The following is a 13,808-nucleotide window of genomic DNA, read 5'->3' as shown; positions in this document are numbered from 1 at the left end:
CTTGCTGATAAACATAATGATTTTTAAAGAGGTATGTCTCATCATTATTAGGTTTACACTTCTAAATAAGAGACCAAGGTAAGCTAAAACCAAGATTCTGTGACAAGTGCTTAGTAAGTGCTCACATTGCTTTATCAGGTTGTCAATCTCTTTCATTAAGTAGTATGTGTTGTTTTGAAAAATGAGAAAATAGAGGGAGTGCCCTGGCAGTCCAGTGGTGAGGACTTGGAGCTCTCACTGCTATGGCCCGGGTTCAATCCCTGGTCTGGGAACTAAGATCCCACAAGCCAGGCAGCGCGGCCAAAGGAAATAAAAAGTACATGGAGGATATAATGTGTGGGTTGCCAGGACCTCAAATCTTGAAAATGAGGATGCCCTCTGAGAGTTCTAAATGGATAAATCTGATAGACAATGAACATGGCTTTCTGTCTCTGTGAATAACACAAGAAATTATCTGTGGATGTGATACTGAAAACGTTGGGAAGATCTAGTACTCAAATCAGCATCATTTGGGAGTTGTCCAATGCAGGTAAAAAAATAAAAAGGGCGAGAAAATAGAGATAAGAAAATAAAAATTATTCATAATTCTACCATAAAGAGATCATTTTACTTTATATATCCTTAGACTGTCTATTCAGATATAAAATATATACGATTTTAAGGGAAAAAAACAGAGAATGCTTTTTTAAACTGCTTTATTAATGTCACAATATATAAAGAACATCTCTCCATGCAACAGGTAAAACTCTCCTGCTGACACAAACTTACAGATTGGGTCAGAAACACAACATTCAGTTAGAAGCTGGTAATAGGAGACCCACAAGAAACAAGTAACACCAAAAGGTTTACAACAAAGGTACGTCACAAACATGTAAGTTTAGGAAGCAGGTGTGTCTCCCTACTAACTTCAGGGAAAACATCAGGATTCAAGGCATAAGGCAAAACTCATCATGATGGTCATGGTGAGGGGGGTCAGTGCTAACTGCCCGCAGACTATGACTCAACTGCTTTTCCCTCAGCTTTTCCATCAGCTGCCTCACCTCCTCCCCAATCCTTTCCATATTCTCTTCTCTCATCCTTGCCTGTGGCTCTTCAAGCCTCTGAGTCATGTCCCATCTATACTGCAGGATGGGCTGCCTAACACGGAACCTCCTACGATTTCCTCTAGGTACACAATATTCACCAGCTTCCAAAGGGAGGGCGAAAGGCTCTCCTTTATTAGCATCCTGCCCCTTTTCATCCTTGTTTTCATTCTCCTGGTTGGCATTTTCCATGTAGAGATTTTTTACTGCTTGTTCCTCTTTGGACGCCATTGCTCCTAGGAGACAAAAGAGAGAAGAGACTATTTTCTGAGTGGACTGATCAGCACCGAGGACAGAGGCCCTACTAAGCACCTCTCAAGACTTCCAGCCCCGGATGTAAAGGCTCTTCAAATTTTCGTTTTCCCACCTGAGAGGCTCCTTATGCCCTCTAGGGGGCCCCCAGTCCAAGCTCTCCCCCCTCCCTCGCCCAAAACCGACCATTTTCCCTGCCTATCCATGCCCACGTCTCTGCAGGCACCAAAATGGAGGACAGGGTAGGGGGTGGTATTTGGGGGGTCTTAGGGCTATCCACACGTTCCCCCCACATCCCAACTTTCCCCCGCACAGACCTGGGCCTATCCTCGCGGTCTCCTGCTCCTCCCGATTCTTGCTGCAAGTGCGCCGCCGCAACACTTCGACTCGCAGACCTGCAGAGAGTAAGGGTGGGGGAAGGGGGGCTGCTGCATCCGGACGCTCGGCCCCTTCTCAGCCCCGCATCTCCCACCCCCGGCCACCCCCACCCAGCGTCCCCCGCTCCCATCCTCAACCGCCTCCGCGCCGACCACCATTTTCTACCCCGAGAAGAAAGGGGGCGGGGCGGGGGTGTCGGAAAAGCTCGCTGTGTTGCGAGAAGCAGGCAGCCGCTTCAGGGCCGCGCAGCCCGCCCCCAGAGAAGGCCTACCGTTTTCTGTGGCCAAACGCCAGGCCGCAGGGGGCATGGGGGCTGCGGACTCCGCCCCGGGGCAACCGGATCCCCGGGGAGGGGTCCACAGGCCGTGTCCGCTTGCTCACGCCACCTCTGGGGACCCCCCTCCGGGTTCCTTACCTGCTGCCCCCGCGCCTCCTACCCTTGGGGGCCGACCTCGGCCCGCAGTCCCTCAGGGCCACCGGGAGCAGGGACCGAGAAGGTAGCGAGCAACGGCCGAGTCTAACACTAGAGCAGGGCAAGCGCGAGTTGGCGCGGGCCGGTCACGTGCGCCCTCCGTCACCGCGGGACGCCACGCCTTCGCGCCGCCCCCTTCTGCCCCACGGGGTCGCGCAGAACCGGTGGTGCTCACCTCCCCCTGCCCCCCATGTCACTTGTCCGAACACCGGCTTGGGCCCCGACGCTCTCCTTTCTTTGTGTGTTCCTGGGCCTTTCTCTAACGGCCACGGAAGGGCAGTATCTTCCCGGAGGGCGGGGGGCCGTTGGCCATTACCAGTGCTCTTCTGGAGACTTGCTTTTGCCCTCCTCTGCTCCCAGGACACGCCTCCTTCCACCTGCTGTGCTTTCTGCTACCAATCTCTCCCTTTTCCCTCCACTAAAATGCATAGAAGAAATGTGTCTGGAAAAGACCCCAGGAGAGAGGATTTTTAAAAATTCTTTATACCTCTCTGTTTTGTTCCTTTTATTTTAGACAAAAAAGTCAGTATACTTTTAAAAAAGGAAGTAAATCGTTTTTATTTGAAAAACAGCGTTAACGTTGGAAAAAAGACCAACCACCTGTCTCTTCTGCGAAGTCATTATATAAATATAGACTCTACAGGCAGCTACGTTTTTAGAATTTGGAAAAGGACAAGGCAGCTGATGGCTCCTCTTGTGAGTGGCCTCTAGATACATGAGGCCCTTCCATGAGGTGAGCCAATAAGTGTGTAGTACAGCAGAGCCTTGTTTGTTTTTCAGAACTAAAACAACAACAGAAACTCCTTCACAAATTTCTGATTCAAAAGGCAATAAGTATGCCTATTTGCAAATCGCATGATCATGTATTGATAGACTCCTAAGGGATCTACAATAAACCTACTGTAGAAGTAAGAATTTAATTTAGCAGGGTTGTAGTTATGGATAGATATACAAAAACTCAGTTGTGTTCCTGTATGCTAGCAATGAACCATTAGAAATTGAAATTTTGTGTGTGTGTATGAAATGTATGATAGGTTCCAAAAATGTGAAATACTTAGGGATAAATTTAAGAAAACATGTAGAAAACTTATACATTGAAAACTACAAAAGACTGCTGAAAGAAGCTAAAGATCAAAATAAATGTGAAGGTAAACCATGATCCTGGGTCAAGAATTTCAGTACTGTTAAGATACTAATTCTCTCCAAATTGATCTATAAATTCAGTGCAGTCAAAATAAAACTTGCAGCAGGCAACTTCATGTAAACTGATAAACTTAACCCCAAATTTCTATGGAAATGCAAAGTGCCTAGAATAGACAAAATAATTTTGAAAAGAAAACCACAAATCTGGAAAATTGCATTATCTGAGTTCCAGACTTATGATGTAGTAGTAAAGGTAGTGTAGTAGTGGCATGTACAGACATTGGGCTTATCAAAAAAAAATGTCTGCTCTTTGAAAGATATGGTTAAGAAAATGAAGTGGGAATCTGGGAGAAAATACTTAGAATATGTGTAACCAACAAAAGGTTTGTATCCAGAAGATATATAAAGAACTCTTAAATTTGAAAATAAGAAGGCAAACAATGCAATTAAAAATGATCAAAAAGAATAATATATGAAAAACATTAAAAAGAAAACTAAAAACCAAAAATGAACAAAAATTTCACAGAAGTACATATGCAAATTACCAATGAGCTCATGGAAAGATCCTCAGTCTCGTTAATCATCAGGAAAATGTAAAAAACAAGCCAAAACAAAACCCAGAATTACATATCACTGCACACTCATCTGAGTAGCTAATATTTAAAAGTCAGACAACCCTTAGTATTTTTTTAAATAGTAGCCTCTTATCCATGTTTTTACATCACCACTTTTTTTTTAAAGTCTTTATTGAATTCGTTACAAAATTGCTTCTGTTTTACGTTTTGGTTTTTTTTGGCCATAAGGCATGTGGGATCTTAGTTCGCATCCCCTGCATTGGAGGGCGAAGTCTTAACCACTGGACCACCAGAGAAGTCCCCAATCCTAAGTATTTTTGAGGATATGGAACAACTGGGACTCTCATTCATTGCTGGTAAGAAGTTCACCCACCTTGAAAGATTTCAACAGTTTCTTGAAAAGTTAAACTTACACTTACCATATGTCCCAGAAATTCCACTCTTAGGAATTTTCCCAAGCAGAATTTAAAACATTTCCTCAAAAAGATTTGCACAGGAATGTTCATAGCAATTTCATTTATGATAGGCCCTAAGTGGGTACAATCCAAATGTCCATCAAGAAATGAATAGAGAAACAAATTTGATATTTTCATGAATTAGAATACTACTAAGCAATAGAAAGAGGCAAACTACTGGTACAAGCAATAACAGAGATGCATCTCAAAAAATATTATACTTAGGGAAAGATACCAGACACAAAAGAGTACATTCTGCATGATTCCATTTATATAAAGTTAGAGGCAAAACTAAATTATATTGATATAAATTTAATCAAATCAATGTTTGCCTGGCTTGAAGGTTGTAATTTTTCTGACTGTAAAAGGGGCAAAACAGAACTTTCTTAGCTGAGGGAAATGTTCTCTATCTTGACAGAGTAGTAACTCCACTGGAAAATGCATTTTCATTGAACTGTATAGTTAAAATGTATGTATCTTATTGTATGTAAATTATACCCCAGTAAAGGAAATTAAAAATCAAATTATCTAGGAATAAATCTTATTAAATACTTACAAGACCTCTACACTGAAAATTATAAAATACTTCTGAGAAACATTAAAGAAGACCTAAATAAGTATAGAAATATGGATTGAAAGACTCAATATTTTCAAGTTGTCAATTATTCCCAAATTGATATATAAATTCAATGCAATCCATATAAAAATCCCAGCAGGTTATTTTTCTGTTGGCAAGCAGATTCCAACTACGTATATGAAAATGCAAAGAAAGAGCCAAATATATCCAAGACAACTTTGAAAAAGAGAGCTCCAAGATTTCCATACTAGGTACCAAACTTAATACAATGCTATAGTGAATAAATAGTATGACATTGTCTCAAATATTAACATATATGTGTATACACACAGACACAGGCACACACGTATGGACCTGTGAAACATACCTACACATACTGTCGCTTGATTTATGGCAAAGATGACAGTGCAGTGGAGAAAGGATTTAAAAAAAAAAGTCATAGCAGTTCAAATAAATATCCATGGGTGAAGAATATTTGTTAACTCCACCTAAGTAACACACAAAAATAAATTCCCAGAGGATTGCAGATCTAAATGGGAAAGGTAAAAATGTCATTCTAATGCAAAATGCACAGGAAATCATCTTCATGACTTTGGAGTAGGCAGTGTTCTTAAAGAGGGCACAAAAAGGACTAATTACAAAGGATAAAAAAGATTATAAATTGTACTTTATTAATATCAGAAACTTCTATTCATCAAAAGACATATCAAAAGAATAAGGAAGCAAGCCACAAGCTAGGAGAAGATTTTTCGAACAATATATCTGAGAAATGGTTTGTATCTATAATGTATAAAGAACTCTCAAAAATGAATAAGAAAAAGACAACCCAATAGAAAACTGGGCAAACACTTTAAAACAGCAACTCAAAAAACTGAATATCCAAATGTCTAGTAAATTTGTGAAAATATGCTCATCTTCATTCTCTTGCAGAGAAATGCAAATTGAAACCAAAATGTGATACCACTAAACACCACCCAGAATGTCTAAAATAATAAAGACAGAAAATATCAAGTGTTTTACAAGTACAATTAGAACTGGTACTATCACTTTGGAAAACTATTTGGAAGAATATATAAAAGTAAACATATGTATACTCTACGACCCAGCACTCTCACTCTAGATTCACCCATAATAAAAATGTCTACATTGGTTTACCAAACAACATTTACACCTATGTTCATAATAGCACTTTTTAAACTGCCCAATATTACCAAGTACCCAAATGTTCTTCATCAGGAAAATGTACAGGTTAATTGTGTATTAACACAGTGTATTATTCAGCAATAAAAATGTACAAATTGGAGGACCTTCAACGTGGCAGGGGAGTAAGATGTGGAGATCACCTTCCTCCCCACAATATATCAAAAATACATCTACATGTGTAACAACATCTACAGAACACCTACTGAAGGCTGGCAGAAGACCTCAGACTCCCCAAAAGTCAAGAAACTCTCCACATACCTGGCTGTGTGGCTGACAGGGATTTGGTGCTCCAGCCAGGTGTCAGGCCTGAGCATCTGAGGTGGGAGAGCCGAATTCAGGACATTGCTCCACCAGAGACCTCCTGGCCCCACGTAATATCAATCGGCGAGAGCTCTGCCAGAGATCTCCATCTCAACACTAAGACCCAGCTCCACTCAACAACCAGCAAGCTCCAGTGCTGACACCCCATGCCACACAATTAGCAAGACAGGAACACAACCCCAACCATTAGCATAGAGGCTGGCTGAAATCATACTAAGTTCACAGACACCCCAAAACACACCACCGGACTCGGTCCTGCCCACCAGAAAGACAAAATCCAGCCTCATCCACCAGAACACAGGCACCAGTCCACTCCACCAGGAAGCCAACACAACCCACTGAACCAGCCTTAGTCACTAGGGGTAGACACCAAAAGCAACGGGAGCTATGAACGTTCAGCCTGCGAAAAGGATACCCCAAACAGAGTAAGTTAAGCAACATGAGAAGACAGAGAAACATACAGCAGATAAAGGAGCAAGGTAAAAAACCCACCAGACCAAACAAATGAAGAGGAAATAGGCAGTCTATCTGAAAAAGAATTCAGAGTAATGATAGTAAAGATGATCCAAAATCTTGGAAATAGAATGGAGAAAATACAAGACAGGTTTAAGAAGGACCTAGAAGAACTAAAGAGCAAATAAACAATGATGAACAACACAATAAATGAAATTAAAAATTCTCTAAAAGGAATCAATAGCAGAATTACTGAGGCATAAGAATGGTTAAGTGACCTGGAAGATAAAATAGTGGAAATAACTACCACAGAGCAGAATAAAGAAAAAAGAATGAAAAGGATTGAGGACAGTCTCAGAGACCTCTGGGACAACATTAAATGCACCAACATTCTAATTATAGGGGTCCCAGAAAAAGAAGGGAAAAAGAAAGGGTCTGAGAAAATATTTGAAGAGATTATAGTTGAAAATTTCCCTAATATGGCAAGGGAAATAATCAATCAATTGCAGGAATTGCAAAGAGTCCCATACAGGATAAATCCAAGGAGAAACACACAAAGACACATATTAATCAAACTATCAAAAATTATATATAAAGAAAAAAATATTAAAAGCAGCAAGGGAAAAACAGCAAATAGCATACAAGGAAATCCCCATAAGGTTAACAGCTGATCTTTCAGCAGAAACTCTGCAAGCCAGAAGGGAGTGGCAGGACATATTTAAAGTGATGAAGGGGAAAATCCTCCAACCAAGATTACTCTACCCAGCAAGGATCTCATTCAGATTTGACGGAGAAATTAAAACCTTTAGAGACAAGCAAAAACTTAGAGAATTCAGCACCACCAAACCAGCTTTACAACAAATGCTAAAGGAATTTCTCTAGGCAGGAAACACAAGAGAAGGAAAAGACCTACAATAACAAGCCCAGAACAATTAAGAAAATGATAATAGGAACATACGTATTGATAATTACCTTAAATGTAAATGGATTAAATGCTCCAAACGAAAGGCATAGACTGGCTGAATGGATACAAAAACAAGACCCATATATATGCTGTCAACAAGAGACCCACTCCAGACTTAGGGACACATACAGACTGAAAGTGAGGGGATGGAAATATATTCCATGCAAATGGAAATCAAAAGAAAGCTGGAGTAGCAATTCTCATATCAGACACAATTGACTTTAAAATAAAGACTATTACAAGAGATAAAGAAGGACACTACATAATGATCAAGGGATCAATCCACGAAGAAGATATAACAATTGTAAATATTTACACACTCAACATAGGAGCACCTCAAAACATAAGGAAAATGCTAACACCATAAAAGGGGAAACCGACAGTAACACAGTAATATTTGGGGACTTTAACACCCCACTTTCACCAATGGACAGATAACCAAAATGAAAATAAATAAGGAAACACAAGCTTTAAATGATACATTAAACAAGGTGGACTTAATTGATATTTATAGGACATTACATCCAAAACAACAGAATACACCTTCTTCTAAAGTGCTCATGGAACATTCTCCAGGATAGATCATATCTTGAGTCACAAATCAAGCCTTGGAAATTTAAGAAGATTGAAATCGTATCAAGTATCTTTTCCGATGACAAGACTATGAGACTAGATATAAATTACAGGAAAAAAACTGTAAAAAGTACAAACACATGGAGGGTAAACAATACACTACTAAATAACCAAAGATTCACTGAAGAAATCAAAGAGGAAATCAAAAAATACCTAGAGACAAATGATAAAGAAAACACGATGACACAGAACCTATGGGATGCAGCAAAAGCAGTTCTAAGAGGGAAGATTATAGCAATACAATCCTACCTCAAAAAACAAGAAAAATCTCAAATAAACAGCCTAACCTTACACCTAAAGCAATTAGAGAAAGAAGAACAAAAAAACTCCAAAGTTAGCAGAAGGAAAGAAATCATAAATATCAGATCAGAAATAAATGAAAAAGAAATGTAGGAAACGATAGCAAAGATCAATAAAACTAAAAGCTGGTTCTTTGAGAAGATAAACAAAATTGATAAACCATTAGCCAGACTCATCGAGAAAAAAAGGGAGAAGACTCAAACCAACAGAATTAGAAATGAAAAAGGAGAAGTAACAACTGACACTGCAGAAATACAAAGGATCATGAGAGATTACTACAAGCAACTATGTGCCAAGAAAATGGACAACCTAGAAGAAATGGACAAATTCTTAGAAAAGCACAACCTTTTGAGACTGAGCCAGGAAGAAATAGAAACTATAAACAGACCAATCACAAGCACTGAAATTGAAACTGTGATTAAAAATCTTCAAATAAACAACAGCCCAGGACCAGATGGATTCAATGGCAAATTCTATCAGACATTTAGAGAAGAGCTAACACCTATCCTTCTCAAACTCTTCCAAAATATAGCAGAGGGGGGAACACTCCCAAACACATTCTACAAGGCCACCATCACCCTGATACCAAACCCAGACAAAGATGTCACAAAAAAAAGAAAACTACAGGTCAATATCACTGATGAACATAGATGCAAAAATCCTCAAGAAAATGCTGGCAAACAGAATCCAGCAGCACACTAAAAGGATCATACACCATGGTCAAGTGGGGTTTATCCCAGGAATGCAAGGATTCTTCAATATACACAAACCAATCAATGTGATACACCATATTAACAAATTGAAGGAGAAAAATAATAAGGTAATCTCAATAGATGCAGAAAAAGCTTTCAACAAAATTCAATGCCAATTTATGATAAAAACCCTCCAGAAAGTGGGCATTGAGGGAACCTACCTCAACACAATAAAAGCAATATATGATAAACCCACAGCCAACATCATTCTGAATGGTGAAAAACTGAAACCATTTCCACTAAGATCAGGAAGAAGACAAGTGTGCCCACACTCACCACTATTATTGAACATAGTTTTGGAAGTTTTAGCCACAGCAATCAGAGAAGAAAACAAAATAAAAGGAATACAAATTGGAAAAGAAGAAGAAAAACTGTCACTGTTTGCAGATGACATGCTGCTATACATAGAAAATCCTAAAGATGCCACCAGTAAACTACTCGAGCTAATGAATGAATTTGGTAAAGTAGCAGGATACAAAATTAATGCACAGAAATCTCTTGCTTTCCTATACACTAACAATGAAAAATCTGAGAGAGAAATTAAGGAAACACTCCCATTTACCATTGCAACAGAAAGAATAAAATACCTAGGAATAAACCTACCTAAGGCGACAAAAGACCTGGATGCAGAAAAATATAAGACACTGATGAAAGAAATTAAAGATGATACAAATAAATGGAGAGATATACCATTTTCTTGGATTGGAAGAATCAACACTGTTAAAATGACTATACAACCAAAGCAATCTACAGATTCAATGCAATCCCTATCAAACTACCACTGGCATTTTTCACAGAACTAGAACAAAACATTTCACAATTTGTATGGAAACACAAAGGATCCCGAATAGCCAAAGCAATTTTGAGAAAGAAAAACAGAGCTGGAGGAATCAGGCTCCCAGACTTCAGACTATACTACAAAGCTATAGTAATCAAGACACTATGGTAGTAGCATGAAAATAGAAAAATAGATCAATGGAACAGGAGAGAAAGCCCAGAGATAAACCCACACACATATAGTCACCTTATTTTTGATACAGGAGGCAAGAATATACAATGGAGAAAAGACAGCCTCTTCAATAAGTTGTGCTGGGAAATCTGGACAGCTACGTGTAAAAGAATGAAATTAGAACACTCCCTAACACCATACACAAAAATAAACTCAAAATGGATTAAAGACCTAAATGTAAGGCCAGACCCTATAAAACTCTTAGAGGAAAGCATAGGCAGAACAATATCACATAAATCACAGCAAGATCCTTTTTGACCCACCTCCTAGAGAAATGGAAAAAAAACAAAAATAAACAAATGGGACCTAATGAAACTTAACAGCTTTTGCACAACAAAGGAAAGTATAAACAAGATGAAAAGACAACACTCAGAATGGGAGAAAATGTTTGCAAATGAAGCAACTGGCAAAGGATTAATCTCCAAAATTAGCAAGCAGCTCATGCAGCTCAATATCAAAGAAAGAAACAACCCAATCCAAAAATGGGCAGAAGACCTAAATCAACATTTCTCCAAAGAAGATATACAGATTTCCAACAAACACATGAAAGGATGCTCAACATCACTAATCATTAGAGAAATGCAAATCAAAACTACAGTGAGGTATCACCTCACACCGGTCAGAACGGCCATCATCAAAATATCTACAAAAAATAAATGCTGGAAAGGTTGTGGAGGAAAGGGAACCCTCTTCCATTCTTGGTGGGAATGTAAATTGATAGAGCCACTATGGAGAACACTATGGAGGTTCCTTAAAAAACTAAAAATAGAACTACCATATGACCCAGCAATCCCACTACTGGGCATATACCCTGAGAAAACCATAAGTCAAAAACAGTCACGTACCACAATGTTCATTGCAGCTCTATTTACAATAGCCAGGACATGGAAGCAACCTAAGTGTCCATCGACAGATGAATGGATAAAGAAGATGTGGCACATATATACAATGGAATATTACTCAGCCATAAAAAGAAACAAAATTGAGTTATTTGTGGTGAGGTGGATGGACCTAGAGTCTGTCCTACAGAGTGAAGTAAGTCAGAAAGAGAAAAACAAACACCATGTGCTAACACATATATATGGAATCTAAAAAAACGAAATGGTTCTGAAGAACCTAGGGGCAGGACAGGAATAAAGACGCAGGCGTAAAGAATGGACTTGAGGACACGGGGAGGGAGACGTGTAAGCTGGGATGAAGTGAGAGAGTGGCACTGACATATATACACTACCAAATGTAAAATAGGTAGCTAAAGGGAAGCAGCCACATAACACAGGGAGATCAGCTCGGTGCTTTGTGACCACCTAGAGGGGTGGGATAGGGAGGGCGGGAGGGAGACGCAAGCGCGAGTGGATATGAAGATATATGTATACGTATATCTGATTCACTCTGTAATACAGCAGCAACTAACACAACAATGTAAAGCAATTATATTCCAAGAAAGATGTTAAAAATGTACAAATTTCAACTACACATAATATAAATGGATCTCACAAACATAATATTGAGATAAAGAAGCCAGAGTGAAAAAGAATAATGTATATGAGTTTGTATGTATTTAAACATAGGCATAACCATCATAAATATCTATGATGCTAGAATTCAGGGTGGCAGTCTTGGGTAAATGACTGGAATGGAATTTCTACAGTGTTGTTAATGTTCCGGGTTTTTTGTTTTGAGTGTTCGTTAAATGGTTTTAATTTGTAAAAGTTTATTGAGCTACATATTTATGATTTGAGCACTTTTACATATGTATTTTATTTCTAGTAAAATATTCCCTAAATGCCGAACAAGCTTACATCATTCCTCTCATAGTAAACTTAAACTCAAAAAAAAATTGTCACATTATTGGTGGGTATATAATTTGGTACATTCTTTTTTAAAAATTTTATTTTATTGAAGTACAGTTGATTTACAATGTTGTATTAATTTCTACTGTAAAGTGATTCAATTATACATATATACTTTTTTTTCATATTCTTTTCTACTGTTGTTTATCACAGGATATTGAGTTTAGCTCCCTGTGCTTTACAGTAGGACCTTGTTGTTTATCTGTAATTTGGTTCATTCTTTCTGGAGAGCTATTTGACAGGAATTATTAAAAGAAATGTTCATATTGTTTGATATAGTCATTTAATTTTTTGCATTCTGTTCTACAGAAAAAAATCATACATGTGTGGAAAGATTTGCACATAAAGATGTTCTTTGTAGTAAAACAAATAAAGCCAAACAATAGAAGAAACAAAATATACAAATATAGATTATTGGGCTTAAACAAGTTATTGCCTATCCACATAATTGAGTTCTGTTAAGTAGTAAAAGTACACTGTAAAAGTGTATTTAATGATAAAGAATACCTTTCATGATTTACATTTTAAATAATAGAAAAGTAGATTAGAAACAATATGCTCAATGGGATTGTAATATATATCTATATGCATATGTATACATATAAACAAAGAATGTAATGATAAAATATAATCAATCCTTATTTCTGAATATTCTTATACAATCAATATTAAAACAAGCAATTTCTGTACGTAAAACCACCAGAAACAAACATAGCAAATAAACTAGGAAATATGCACAATATATATCATGAATTCATTTTAACTTCATTTTTCCATGCTTCAGAAAAAAGTGATATGGAGAAAACCTTTCTTTTCACATGAAAAATCTATCACTCCCTTCACAGTTTGTTTAGGATACAGGATAAGCCACTGTAATAGAGACCCCAAGAATAAAATGGTTCAGACAAGAGGGAAGTGTATTTCTCTCATACAAAATAGTCCAGAGATAGGAAGGGACTTTTGGGCAGGTGAATTTGTCTGCTGTATAGGTCAGGTGCCTTCTATTCTGTTGCTCTGCTATCTCCTAGAGTGTTGTCCTTATACTTTGTCTGAGTTCTAGGACACAGGAAGCAGGAAAGAGAAAGTAGTAGGCAAACAATTCCCTTTTAAAAATTGATACAGAAGTTGCACATTCCACATCTGCTCATATTCTATTGCAAAGAACTTGAACAAAAGACATACTGTACTTGGCTACAAAGGAGGCTAGGGAATGTTAATTTCTTGTTGAGTGATCAAGAGTTCTTCTAAAACATTGGGAAAGGAAATCCTGTTACTTAGAGGAAGATAGGGAAAATTGTCACTGGGGGCAATTAGCAGTCTTGGGTAAAATAAGTGATGGCAATAAAGTTAACAATCATCACCCAAACTTTGGTAAAGTTGATCATCTGA

General features: G+C 38.2%; 1 protein-coding gene across 1 annotated transcript; it reads right to left on the bottom strand.

The window, feature by feature from the left end:
- Nucleotides 1–678: 678 nt before the first annotated feature.
- Nucleotides 679–2,286, bottom strand: LOC137216760 (protein BEX1). Its single transcript, XM_067722785.1, has 3 exons — nt 2,128–2,286; nt 1,652–1,729; nt 679–1,318 (listed from the first exon to the last, which is right to left on the bottom strand). The coding sequence occupies exon 3, from the start codon at nt 1,311–1,313 to the stop codon at nt 927–929; it is 387 nt and encodes a 128-aa protein (XP_067578886.1). The 5' UTR covers nt 1,314–1,318; nt 1,652–1,729; nt 2,128–2,286; the 3' UTR covers nt 679–926.
- Nucleotides 2,287–13,808: the final 11,522 nt, after the last annotated feature.

The sequence above is a fragment of the Pseudorca crassidens genome, chromosome X (assembly GCF_039906515.1).
Source record: "Pseudorca crassidens isolate mPseCra1 chromosome X, mPseCra1.hap1, whole genome shotgun sequence".
In the NCBI taxonomy this organism is placed as follows: Eukaryota; Metazoa; Chordata; class Mammalia; order Artiodactyla; family Delphinidae; genus Pseudorca; species Pseudorca crassidens.
This window is presented reverse-complemented; position numbering and strand designations above follow the sequence as displayed.